Source organism: Pezoporus flaviventris, unplaced genomic scaffold (genome assembly GCF_033815535.1).
Source record: "Pezoporus flaviventris isolate CSIRO_AGI_PZ_B2104156 unplaced genomic scaffold, CSIRO_AGI_Pfla_v1 ptg000040l, whole genome shotgun sequence".
Lineage (NCBI taxonomy): Eukaryota > Metazoa > Chordata > Aves > Psittaciformes > Psittacidae > Pezoporus > Pezoporus flaviventris.
In genome coordinates this window covers 3744594-3758745 of record NW_026892588.1, presented here as the reverse complement: position 1 = coordinate 3758745, position 14152 = coordinate 3744594, and the positions used below count along the sequence as shown (strand labels likewise).

The following is a 14152-nucleotide window of genomic DNA, read 5'->3' as shown; positions in this document are numbered from 1 at the left end:
GAGGTGTGTGCATGTACCCATATGGGACCAAGGCACCGATAACTTAATCATCACATGGATTTGAAAATCAACTTTTGACTTTTGTCTTTTGGAAGGAAAACTGTCACATAACAGAGGTGTTCTTTCATTCTGTATTTAATACATCCAGAAAACACTTCACATGGTATTGGCCATTGTTAATAATACAAGGATCTAATTTGCTTCTAGAACATGTTGTGGATGGTAAATTTTACAGATGTTCTTTTTCCAGACTTCCCTTTTTATTTCCTTCCATTGTGAGTGCATGTTTCTTACTCATCAGCTTTCATAAATGATCTTTGCAATGGGAGAGTGTATCTGGGGTAAGAGTTCTTAAAAAGGCAGAACAGGAACTTGGAACTTTAAAGTCTCTTTGTTGCAAGACAGCTATGTCCCTGTGTGCTGTTCGATGCTCTGTGAAGGAGTTGTTACCTATGTTCCTCACGCTTTTGAAAGTGTGATGATTTTTGCTGCTGCTTGAAACACTTCATCACAGAGTGGTTTTACTCTGATATATTCAAGTATCCCCAGACTTGGCACTTCTTTTTCTAGAAGGCAGAGGTATGTCTGCTGGCGCAGATACTCTCAGTGATCCCATGTCAGTCGTCTACTTGAGTTTATAGGACTTTGACTTCATTTTTACTCCTTTAGTACTTTGAGAGGTTCTTGTCTTCCTTTACACTCTACCCAAGCTCTAAAATATGAATGAATCTAGTTTGTCTGTGAAAGCACAGAAATAATAAATTTCAAAATCATGTATTCCCTTTAAATGTGTCTTACTGACCTTCTCATCAGTTGTATACTGAAATGTGGATTAGCCTGCTGTCCAGTAGCCTGAGGAACTTAACCAGTTGTAGTAGCTGCCCATTAGAAAAGTCTGCCAAACAACTGGAACTGCCATCCTTCTTTCTTCCTTCCATGGCTCCTCTTCCCTCATTCCCTCTTTTTTTTTCTTTTTTTAAAATTATTTTTATCTTTTTGTTAGCTACTTTATAAAATATCTAAAGCTTAATGAATTTTTTAATTCAAGTACAGAATATGTTAAAACACTTAAAGTTTTCAGCCATTTGCTGTTGGCTGCAGTTGTTTGAATAATGGCACAGAAGCTGAAGCCCTTTTTTGCCAGGGCCCAGAGCAGAGAACAGCTGGAAATAAAAGGAGATTCTCACATAGTGCCTATTTCTAAGGCCATGAAACAAAAGCAGAAGTGAAAGTGAAACTGCAAGTTTATCACTGTTGCTGGGGAATAGCATACGCCTTCTTCAGGATCGCTGTGAACTTGGCCAGACAAAATAGGTGGAAGGGCAGAAGCTGGGGAATGTCTGCATCCTATTATGAATAGGAGGAAATGACTGTCTGCTCTCTGAATGATGGTGGGTTCAGTGTCCTGCTGGCAGGCTGGTTAGTGCTGTAGGATATGGAACAAAAAGTGGTGAATTGTCAGCTTTGGTGTTTATAATAACTGCTAGGTATGAAACAAAGTTCTTTAAAAATAGAGTTTTCTGTTGGCTTTCTTAAACTAACTGGAAACTTTCTGCTTTCTTTCAGGAGCATTTTCTTCTCTGATAACATTGCTGCTGAAGAGCTGTGAGCAGGAGAAGTAAATCCAGTCAGCTTGTCAGGTCACTGATGCGGTGTTAAAGTGCTTTCATGAGGTAACACTGGGCCAAAGTCAACTTTTCTTTCTCCTTTGTAAAGCTGCAGCCAAGCAATGGGCCAGAAAATCTCAGGGAGCATAAAGTCTGTGGATGTGAGGGAGCCCCCTTATAGACCTGTTAAGCGAGAGCTGAGAGGCCCGGATTTCTGCAAGCCAGCGCGCCTGGACATGCTGTTGGATATGCCCCCTGCCAAGCTGGAGGTCCAGTATAAACATGCTTGGAACAATGAAGATCGCTCCTTAAATATATTTGTAAAGGAAGATGATAAACTGACCTTTCACAGACACCCCGTTGCCCAAAGTACAGATTGCATCCGGGGCAAGGTCGGCTACACGAGAGGCCTCCACGTCTGGCAGATCCACTGGCCCACGAGGCAGCGGGGAACTCATGCTGTGGTAGGGGTCTCCACAGCTGAAGCTCCACTGCACTCGGTGGGATACACGTCGTTGGTTGGTAGCAATAGTGAGTCGTGGGGCTGGGATCTGGGACGCAACAAACTCTACCATAACTGTAAAAACCAGCCTGGGGTCACGTATCCTGTCTTTTTGGAACCAGATGAGTCTTTTGTACTCCCAGACTCCTTACTGGTGGTTTTGGATATGGATGAAGGGACGCTTAGCTTCATGGTAGATGGACAGTATCTTGGAGTGGCCTTCAGGGGACTAAAAGGGAAAAAACTTTATCCCATAGTCAGTGCAGTCTGGGGGCACTGTGAAATTACAATGAGATACATCAATGGACTTGACCGTAAGTGTTACCATGTTTCTTCATTACACTAACAACTTTTCCCGTGTAGGATTTTCTTTATCCTTTTGTTGTGAACAGGGTGTTCAGGGAGGGGAAGGAGTTGGCTGTGAGTACATTGCATCCCATAGTTACTGCCACAAGAAGTAACTATCAGTTATGTCTTGTAATGATTGGATTGTATCAAAATGCCTTCCCTTCTGGCAAGCAGAGTGCAAGAAATCTGTGTCCACAGAAAGTGAACAAGCTGAGAAAAAAAGATCTTGGGGAAACTTCCTGGCTGTGTTTAACAGTAAAATTCTTGTTTAATGGAGGATGTTTTAAATCTGTGGCTTTCAAATAGGATTTGTGGATTCTGTAAAAATTTCCTGTAGTAGTGGGAACTCTCCCATAAACATACTTGAGTTCAGGCCAGTAGGCTTTCTTTCCATAGCTGCCTTTCCAGGACCCTCAGAAGCAGCTGTGGATCCCCAGGAATCTGGGAGCTCAGGTCAAATACAGCTTTCAGCAGTTTTTGATAGCTCAATTCCTTAGTTAATTTCAGAAGGTGTTCTTTCAAAGGTACTTTGTTCTCCAGGAATACAGAGTTTTTTGTAAGCATTAGCTGGTTTTTGTCTAAAGGGGTAATATGAAATTAAATGGTGATGTAGTAAGGAGCAGTGTGTTGCTGTTGTGACCTTGAAATAGTAACCCACCAGAAAATGAGTTGCAGAGCTGTGTCTTGTCCAGTTCTTCTTACTGCTCAGGAAGACGTGTGCTCTGCAAGGTCCATACAGACCGCAGCAGACATGTGGTTGTGCTTGGTCATCTACAGTTGGCTTATCGGCTGCTGTGAATGGGGAATGGAAGGCTGAATGAGGCAGTAAGGGGAACTTTGTTCTTTAAGACTATGTTAGCTGAACCATAGGAAGAATCATGAATATAAATACATAGATTTAACAAAAATAGATGATTGAACAAATTTTTTATGGTTTTGGGGCTTTATGAATGGAACTTGGTTTTGTAAGAAGAGAGTAATAGCATGTGTACAACCCCTGCCTTTCAGTTGGTTGATTTCTAAAGGAATTTACTATTCTTCCCAATTGGGATTGGGTGGTCTGTTATTTCTGTCGGAAATTATCTGCTTATTATGCTACATCTGACATGCAAAGTAGAAACCTAATTAAATAATTTGACCCTGTTGAAGATGTTTTTTGTTTTTTGTTTTTTTTTTCATAAACATCTGTAATAAGCACTGGGGGAAAGAATCTTTATCCACAGAAGCCCTGCAGGTTATTACAGCCAGATGCTAAATGGCAGCTTCCTGAGTGCTTTCGTAGGGGGGAGTTTGGGAGGACTCTTAAGTACTTTGCTATTTGCTGAAAGCATTTTGTTTAGTTTCATTTTGGAGAGTGGGGGAGAGATACTTTTACAGGCTGAATATTTCTGTGCAAAACCAGGTTTCATAATGCTGGGAATATCTGTCAGACTAAGCAAAGTACGGCCTGGTCTACCACGTCCATACACGGAATTGTTCTGCATACTTTTTGTAACCTTCACAGGGCTGCTCTAGAAAGATGAAAACACAGGATGAGGATGTGAATGATATAAAATAAAAGTGGCGAAGTACAGGAGGATAGCTGTGGTCTGTGAGATGGCAGAGAGAGAAATTCCCATCCGGTTTCTCATGGGATAATTTTGCTGGAAGAGACAGGATGGTTTCCTAAATTATCCCTGAGAAAGTCAAAGTATTAATTTTTCTTCAGTGTGAACCCACGGCTAAAAATAAACTAATAAACTAAACTTCTGTGTAAGCCTGGGTGTTAATCTGATCATGTGAAGAGGAAGTTTAAAGCCACTTTGCCGTGGGGCAGTTTGACATCCTGGAATCACATCATTTGTTATCTCATGTTCACTGGTGCGTTTTCTGCAACAAAAGCAGCGTTCAGGAAACCAAAGAAGCTTGTTTAGCTGGAGCTGTAAAGCAAACGCCTTGTCTGTTGAAAGGGTTTCAATCCAGCCAGTTTTTGTGTAGCAGCGCCGGTTTGGTTGTGGCACTCTCATAGCACTTAATATTGCAGGTTTTTATAATTGCTTGTTCCTGTGAAAATCAGAGTATATCTTGTGGACTGCGATGCTCATGTTACATTCACAGTTAAATATATCTGAACATACGTATGTGTGGGTTTTGTTCTTGTTTGCTTGCTTTTCAACCTCACAAATTCTCCTTTTCTCCTCCTATCCCCTTCCCTGGGAGTATCTCATGCTGCTGATTGCAGCTTTTAGTAGATCTGACGGTGGTAGGAACTCTAGCTTTCCTTGAAACTGTGCTGTCAAACAGTGAATTGTAACTTGCTATTTAGTGATTGATTGTTACTGCTCAGAATGCATACCACAGCTTGCAGTGGTTGTTTATATGGTGTCTTACAGGGCAAATGGAGACCTCGACCGCAGGGATTTCTAGTGTTTTCAATACTTGCTATTTAAATGGGAGACCTCCAAATACTTTAAAGGCCTGTGTATTTCAGTTGCCTGGCAAAGAGCAAAAGGCTTGCAGGAATGGAGGAGTGAAAGGATCAAAAGATGGGCTTGTGCAGCTGCAGTGAACTTAAACATATGTTGTAGTGGTATAGAGATGATGCAGACTTTGAAGTATGTTAATTACTGCATAGATGGCAGAATCATAGAAGGATAAGGCTGCAGGTCAAAGATCAAGAACCTGCATGCCCTCCAGGCTCTGGATATTGTGCCTAGAATAATGCTGTAATTAAAATCAATCGCAGTTCTTCCAGCTGCATGTGGTACCCAGAGCATTCTGTTTCAGAAGCTACTTCAAGCATCACATGCTGATGTGCTGTGACTTTCAAAAGATGGATTCTCTCTCACATTTGAGAGACTCAGAGTTGCAAATACTTGTCATGGCTTGTGGGGGAAGGCAGAGGGGCAGGATGGAGAGTGCTCATCAGAAGCACAGTGATTTTTTTTTCCCTAGGACAAACTTCTTTGATCAAATACGATCAGTATTTACCACATTGATATTTGGCCAGTGCCTGTTGCACGGAATTTTACATCAGACATCTGCCCATTGCCTATTGCAATAATGAAACCCCCCAAATACAAATGTAGTATATGTTATTTTTCAGGTACTCTTTTCATCAGGGTATGTGGATGTTTAAAAAAAAGCTGGGCTATCTATAGCTGTTGTCTGATGAGGAGTCCTGAGGACTATTTTGTAGACTGAAGCAGAGAAATAGCAAAGTACTTTTGTATAAACATACATTGCAGAATTGCGGATCATGGCTGATACATCAGTATTTGTGTGTTTAAATGAAGGGGTGGGAAAACAATGTAACAGTGTGTGGTAGAAAACTTGGTCATTGAGTAGGTGAGTTGAAGGCAGTGATTTATATTGATCCTTAAAAGTACCTGACAGAATAGTCAATAATTTGACTTCTGGAAGTCAAAATGCTTTTTATGAGCATACATTACAGGTCCAGCTCTACCCTGTTCTGAATCAGTGTGAAAGAGCAAAGCAGATGGTCTGTGTTCTGTATATAATATCAATAGGTGATCCATAGACATAACATTTGATAATGTTGCTGTGGCTGCCGCTGCATCTGCAGCCCACCAGGAAGAAGCCTTTGGCTTGTTCTGTGTCACAATATAGGGAAGGAGGAAAGGGAGCTCAGGGCACATCCCCTCTGCTTGCTGATACAGCTGCAGGAGTTTTGGGATGTGGATTTGCTCAAAGCTTTTGCTCTTAGCCTTGTAGAACACTGCAGCTTAACCCTTGAATCACTTTCAGACCTTAGGTTGCATATATCTAATGTTGTGAAGTAAGGATATTTCTATACTAAAATAAAAACTTCAGAGATACGGAGCTAAGCACAACTTCTTTCCTCTTTCCTATGGTTTTCAGTTTATTTGCATTGTTCTATATCTAACATACCACAAATGCTAATAGCAAATACGGACTTTTCCCCTTGGGAGGCCTTTTCACCATTAAGAGATCTAAGTCAAAACTGCAGAACTGTTAACTGCCAGGAGAAATACATAATCTCTCATTAGACTCTGAGTTTTCCCCCAAATGGTTATCAGTGAAAACTTTTAGATGGGTATGTTTTTTGTTTATCTAAACCTGTTTGTTACATGCTGTTTGTGCGATACATTACTCTGGAGGTTGCAATGGGAATAATGTATTCTGAAAATCCAGTATTGCTAAACCTTGGGAAGAATTTTCCTATAGACATGCAATCAGAGGGTGAAGCGGTAGTAATTAAGCAACTAGGACTGTGAAGAAGGAATCTTTAGCTTTTGAGATAATTTAACAGGAAGCAGCATTTTCAGTTCCTACTTTAGGAATCAGCTCATGGTTGGTTTTTTTGCTTTCCTCCACATGCACTCCCCTTCCCTGGGTTAAGTGCATTTCTTGTCCTTGAATCTTCATTTGTTGACACTTTAATTTTCAGCCTTTTCTTAGCAGGTTGAAACTACCACATTGTCAGTAGAATATGCCACTTGGTTAAGTGACTTTTTGCCCCAGCCACCTCTTGCCCCTTCCTTGCCCCTGCATTACATCTCCCTCAGGAACTCTTATTTTCTACAACCCTTTTGCTTCTTTGCTCCTTTCCCCAGCTCAGTTTCTCCTCTTTGGTGTTACCATACTCTGAGTAATAATAAATTCTTGCCCTCCTCATCTCTAACTTCAGGTAGGGCAGTCTGTTACTTAAAACATCAGAACATTTGGTGCAGTGTTACTCTTCCAGTGTAAGAACATTGTAGATTTAAGGGTGTGACGTTAGCTGTAATGGTGAATGGTCTTTGTAATGTCTTTTTGGGTGAATGTTGACTATTTTTTCATTTGTGTAAATTAATTGTAGTCATGCAGAGAACCATATGATTACCTCATGTTGGTAGCAAATAGCTGCTTATGAAAGTATGTAGTTAGAAAGATCTTCAGTTCCAACACTTGTAAGATTAGCCTTGTCTTGTTTTATACAACTTTGATCTCTGAAGACTTCCAGCAACAGAGACTCTTCAGGCAATCTAAGGCACTCATCAGCTTCATAGATAACAGGCTTTATTCCCCCTGCCCTCCCCTTACAACCCAGTCTAGTTTGTTTATTTAACAGGGAATCTAGTTATTGTTGGCCTAAAACATAAGGAAGTGCTGGCGTACTCTTATTTTAAATTCAATAACTCCTAAGGCTAAGAACACAGCTGTGTTATGGTGTATTTGCATCCTGTTATACCTATGCTTTTTCTTCCCACTCTGATTCATAGTGAGGTTGTGGCAACTGCCAAATCTGACAGTTTTAAGGAAAAAACATATGTTGCTGTGTTCTGATCATGTTTCCACTGATTTCCTATGTATCCTGTTTGTAAGACATAAGAACCTTGAAAAGCAACGACTACATCTTTGTTCTAATAGGTAAAATGAGTGGTGTTATCTAAAGTTAGTCTTTGAATATCAAATTTTTCACTCTAAAATAGAAATTTGATAGCCTGGCTTAATCCTTTTATGAATTTGCTCTAGCTATGATGCCAGAATTGCTCAGCAATGTGAACCGAGTCTCACAGGTTTGCATTAGAATTCAGAATTTGTAAAGGGTGTTTGGTTTTGCATTTGTGTTATTGCTGTTGGACATTGTACAATGTAAATCCAAGTTTCAGTGCAAATAACGGTGCTTCTGCAGTACGCTATTCAGTGATATTTTGTTGCCAAAAATGCATGGGCTATGTCCATTTTGACTGTGATTTCATATAAGCTTCCTTGTAAGTTACTTTTCTCCTTAAGATACTACTTTATTTGTGTGTCTAGCCATGGGTGTTTCTTCTCTAATAAAAGGCTGTTTATGCAGATGGCTTCTTTTTGATTCCCTTAAAAACAGTGTATCCTCTCTATTAGGAGAAGGAGATAGCAGCCTAATTCCTAGTTTGGGCTCAGAGCAAACTCCACTTAGATAAATATGAGAAGACTCTGCTCTTCCTGGAGCATTTATGTATGAGTGTTCATATTATGGCAAAATCCATATTTTAATGGAAATTGACAGGCAATGTGCCTGAAAACAAGCATGTCCAGAGAAGCTGCAGATGGTTTCACTGACAGTAGTGCTGGTGCTGTCTACCTCCCTGTGTAAATGAAGGGAGAACTGACCTAGAAGTAGCACTGTGTTAAAATGATGCTGAGGCTGTGAAGTCAAAACACTCAGAACCTGGCAAGTGGCAGAATGGGATTTGCTTTTTTGCAGCTGTAATCCTGAGCTTGGCAGCCTTCAACTGTGCTGTGTCCCACTTTCTCCCATGTAGTGTTTCACTCTGGTAAAAGGTGGTGAGTTCTGCTGCAAGTCATCCTTTTGTATTCCTTTTCTGCCAGTCATTTTCCCCTTGAAGCTTTTCTCCCCAGTCCTCTGTGTCTGTAAGCTCTTGTGTTTTTGTAGTTTTCCCAGGGTAGCCAGTGAAGAAACCTGACAGAGTGTGACGGTCCTTGTGTCCTCGGGTTCAGTTTTGTTTCCTTTTGAAGATAACAAATGGAAAGTCCTGCCAGTGAGGACAGGACTGGATCAAAGCTCCCCCTCGTCTTGTTTCATTTGTGTATATACAGAGAACTTAAGTCTTTTACTTTAAACTGTTTTGGGCTGGGACTGATGATCAGATCTGTCTTCAGGCCTGTTATCAAGCCTGACTTGTGCTGAAAAACCTCCAACACTAGAACTAGTGCAAGATGAGGCATTTCAGTCTTCCATGCTAAAACATGGGGTTGAGGCAGGGGAGATACTACTTTAGAAGTTACTGGCACAGTTGAACTTGATGTACAAGAGCTATGAGCATTCTTTCAGTTATTAAAACATTTTAGAGTATTAGTTGGTGGTGAAATGCAGCCGATAAAATGACACTCCTAAGAGGATTTCTGTTGGTAATTTGAAACAAACCAAGCATTTCATATAGCTGCTTGTGTGTGCATTGACCAGGATTCTGCATGACTGGTTTGGAGTTGGCACATCTTCAGCATTGGTGCTAGTGGCTGTTGCAGTGGGAAGATTATTCACTAGGAGCATTGGATAGAATGTTGGTAATGCATGTTCAGAGCAGGCAGGCGTCCAGTGTTATTTACTTCAGATCAGTTAGTTAAAGCTGTACCTGTATTTTCCATGGGCGTGCCTAAGAAAACACAGATTTTGCAGATCTGTCCAACTTGTATAACGATAATGATAGAAGAGTCTCTCCCTGCCTTATGTGAACATTTCTTTCTGATGGTGATGAACTTCCAGACCTGCCATATCTTCAGTATGAAACCAAAATGCATTTTGAGCAGGGGAGTAGGTAACATGAACAAAAGGTCATTTTTGTTTGAGATGCACACTTGCATTTTCTCCCAGCAGACAGTGATTTCTGTAGCATGCTGCATCCTTGTGCAAATGGGAATTCATGTCTGTATGTATTGTGTGGGTTTGAAATTTAAAGACAGCATGCTTCTGCTTTTCAACAGAAAGTCACTATAAATGTTTAATAATACTCTTCTTGAGTATACCACATATTCGTCCGCCTGTTCAGTATGCCACTTGAATAGGCCACCAAGGCTTCATACACCACCTTGAAGCTAAAAATTTGCTTCCTCTTCTCTCTGGTTTCAGCAAGCTTAACAGCTACAGTATATTTAACCAAGAAAATTGATTAGTTTCTTTTATATCCTGGTGCTTTTCCTCATTTCTTGTAGTCTTTGCCTTTTATTGTTTGGCGTTAATCTTAAGCCTGTAGAGCTTGTAGTTGCACTCAAAAAATCCATTCTTCTGTCCATCAAAACAAAACAAAGTGTAGGGTTATATTAGTACCCCATTCTGCAAATGCTTTGTTTCCGAATAATTCACATTAATTGAAGTAAGCTGTTTGGAGAGGATTTTAAAAAATGAATTCTCTATAAAGGTTAAAATAATTTTTCAAGGCTTAGGAATTAGGGTTTTTTTTAAGCACTTAATGTTTGTGTTTTTTTTTTTTTAAATAACAAGCCTTAATTTTAAAGCTGGCATAAGTATTGTGAAAATAATCTTCTCCCTGAATGAAGAACTTCTCCCCAGTAAATTGCCTCTGGTGAAATGCATCATCCAGCCATGGGCACCAGATCAGAGCCTGTTGCCCAAACAAAGGCAGCCCAGCAGTGTGCTTGCAGTTGTGTATCTTCAGAGAAAGTTTCTCTTCCATACTTCCTTTGTAAACTTTTATACTCCTAGCATTATTAACTGCCACAGTGCTTCATCAGCATTCGTGCTTAAAAACTTGTAAAGTTTTGGCATCGATGGCATCAAAGGCTGCCGCTTCTTATGAAGCTAGCTCTGTTACAGTGAGTGACCTGGGTTGGGCTGGACTAGAATGTGTGCATCGGCTTCTGAAGAAATGCCAATTAGTTTCTTGGTTCATACTGAGTTTCATTGCACTGGAAGGTCTCCTCATCATGTATGTGGCCTCACTGTGCCTTTGTTATTTTAACTAGAAGCAATTGCTTTAATGTGCTGCGCATGGTTGTAGCCATGACTACATTACCACTCCATGCATGCTTGCCATATGTGTAAACAACTTGCTGATTTTAGTGGTATGACCTATTGGCCTCTGCCTGTATAAACAAATGAAGGTCAAAGTTCAGAGAGAGATCAGAGGGGAAACTTTAAACATCCTGCAAAATCTGCAGTCCATTAAGTGTACCTTAGGGTTTGGTTACAGCCAATCCTTTTGTGCTTCTAAGTAATTTGTTCATGACACATCTGGGAAAGGAGGAGAGCTTCACCTGGAGCATGGAGACCTCAGGGAACATAATTGCATTGGTCTGATGTTAAGAAACCAGCCTCAGTGGTATTTTTCTGTTTTGAGAGGGTAACTAATGCTAACACACAAGCTTTACTTGTAATCTAGTTTTCGTTTAGAATGAGATTTAAATGTTAAAGTTGTGTGGACAAGCCATAGGAAAAAGGGCTGTGGTGTGCAAAGAATGAACAATATCATGAGAAGCAGATGACCCACAGGCAACAGAATGAAATACGTGTCAAGGGAGGAGGAGAAGCAAGAGGTAAAGTGAGAAATGCCAGCAAGATATAGGAAGATATATTTGAAAGAACAAATGTAAAGAAGGTGCTAGCATTCAAGAGGAAGAGAGGAGGCAGAGAAATCCAGTAAGAGGGTTGAAAAAGGAAAGATGCTGAGATTTTGACAGAATATTCTTCATATACCAGATCTAGTATTCTCTGAAAGTATTTTATTAACTTCCAGGTATAACTGATCACCGGAAGGAAGTTCAGGGTATTCTATTAATTTCATTGGCCAAGAATAAAGCAGAAGCTAAATCATCTGTGAGGCACATGTTTTCAAAGTCCAGCATGTAACTTGATGTGCTTGAAATACTGGAGTTAGAGCTTTTATTATCATCCTGGACAACATTTTTGAAGTGAAACTGATAAAACTTGCAGCATGAACAATGCTAGCATTTGTACGCAAACAGCAGCTTCCCAAATCACTTATGCAGAGGAACTTCCAGGCTTCCTCTGGCCCATTTTTTCAAGTGCCTTTAATACATAATTCTTATATAAGCTATAATATTAAGATATTAATGAAAGTAAGTTTGTCTTTAAAACAGAGTGGGGACGGAACAAAGGAAAATGGCGGTTTGGACTTTGATGCCTTCAGCAGCTTCTCTGGCTGTGGAGCAGCAGAAGTTCTATACTGGTGTTCCTTACCCCTGTACTGCTGCTCTGGATGTCTAGGCTCTGGTGTGGACCTGAGGCACTGGATGTGAGAAGCTACTTGTTTAGGGGTGTATATGAAGTGGTGCACACATGAATAGCTCATGAGGGAAAGCTCTGCTGAGAGGGAGTTGCAGCAGAAGTTGGCTAGAGATAGACTGTTTCCAAAAGTGTGCCTTTTTGGCATGGTGGTGTGAGGTGGGTGTCTGTCTGCTCAGAGGGGCCTTCCCTGCCATGTTTTGCTGTTGTTGCTAGAGATTTTCCATTGGGGAATAGAGTGTTGTGGAAGTAGCCCATCATTTTGTGTATAGTGCTACTTGCAGAGCAAGAATAGCCATGACATGATGTTGTTGTGACCAATAGGTTCTCCAGCAACCCCCTTGAATGTGCTGGTCAGCAATTCTCAGAGCTCCAAGTAATTTCCCATCAGAATAGTTGACTGTAACCACTGTCTGCTTTCTGTTCTCCAGATTCCTGTGTTCATGCAAAATTCCTTATAATACAAGTGTGTGAAACACAAATAAACATAAAACCTAAAAATCACTTTTGCCATAGTACACTAGATCACTTATTCCCCATTATTCTGAATTTGTGTCATTTTGGTTTAACAGAAATTCACTTTAAGTAGTACCTGTTTAATTTATAAGACATATTAATAAACAGTTACAGTAAGCATGTTACATTAAATAAGGAAGAGATTTGCTTTCCTAGGTAGACAATAACAAAACACTGTGTCTGGCAAGGATGTCAGTTGTCCTTTGTATACTTTGTAAAGGACAACTTCCTTGCAAATGTAAATATTCAGAACTCTGTATTAGCTTTACCATTAAGCGATATTTATGCATGTACATTTTCACAGATCCTAACTGACCCATAGATAGAATTCTGATTTTAAGGATTCTTGGTAATGGCATGAAGCTAAAGTTCTTTGCAGGTAGATGATGACTACTATATGAAAGTAGAAAAAGCATGCTAATAATCCTTAGGCAAGAAGGAGTTGAATTAACATTTTGTACACTTGTTTGGTTTTACATCATTGACTTCTGATAACAATGTTGTTATTTGCTGGTTTTCCCCTGTTGGTTGCCCTTTTATAAACATGATAAGCTGCAGATCCAAACCTCATTAATTTTAATGTCTTCTAGGTACATTCTCTCCCCAGTGCACAATTGCCTTTGCAGTGTTAATGTTTGAAAGAGATTTGGCTTTTGAAGTAGAGCTTTTGGCTGACTTTACATGGTTAGTATTTTAAGTAATAGATGAGAGTAGGTTTGATAGGAACTGACCTGCTCTTAGAGCAGATGAAAATGGTAATCAAAAGCTCTCTAAACTTGGAAAGTTGCTCAGTACTAAGAAACACCACCACCACCCCCCCCCTTCATGTAACCAAAATGAGAGCACACATGAAGTGTAAAAAAAAATCCTTGTTTTTCAAGCTCTTAGGATTAAGATTTTGAGCCCAAAAGGCAGATGGTAAATCCATTACCCGATGCCAGTGTTCAGATGTTCTGTGGAGTTGGGTAATGCTGTGTGCTTGTCTGAAACCCACAGCCTCACAGTAAACGGTATCTCCTTGTGCAGAAAAGACTTATCTGTTGATTTAGCTGGTGATGGAGGAATGTCTCCTGTTTGCGAGCAGGTGTGATAATGCTGTGTCTCTAGTTTCTCTGCAGTGAGTATTACAAAATATTGTGTTTTTTCAGGAGGTAAGGAAGAAGAATGCTGTGTTGTCCTTTTCTGAGCAGATTGCTATAAGCCATCTTTTACTCATTTTTTTTCTCTTACTTTAATCTGCGAATGATACTGTCTCTGTTCCTATAGATTTGAAAAATGGGCTCTGTTCAGCCGATTCTACCAGTCATTTTACAGAAGCAGTATATAAAAGTACTCTTTTGAGGTGAAAAGTGAAAAATAACTTTTGAAGAAATTGGGGCAAGCCAAGTGAATGAGTCACAAAAATGCAGTTGCGCAAAGCTGTCCAGATGTGTCTTGAACACCTTCAGTTTGAGTTAATCCCCTGAATAA

The 14152-nt window shown here is 40.1% G+C and overlaps 1 protein-coding gene across 3 annotated transcripts in view; it reads left to right on the top strand.

Moving 5' to 3' along the window:
• SPSB4 (splA/ryanodine receptor domain and SOCS box containing 4) overlaps positions 1 to 14152 on the top strand; it is a 128670-nt gene that overhangs the window by 64335 nt on the left and 50183 nt on the right. For all 3 annotated transcript variants that reach the window (XM_061465456.1, XM_061465457.1, XM_061465455.1), the window contains one exon: positions 1567 to 2423. In XM_061465456.1, coding sequence (XP_061321440.1) covers positions 1730 to 2423 — 694 coding nt within the window. In that variant the 5' untranslated portion in view covers positions 1567 to 1729. The remainder of the gene's footprint in view (positions 1 to 1566; positions 2424 to 14152) is intronic.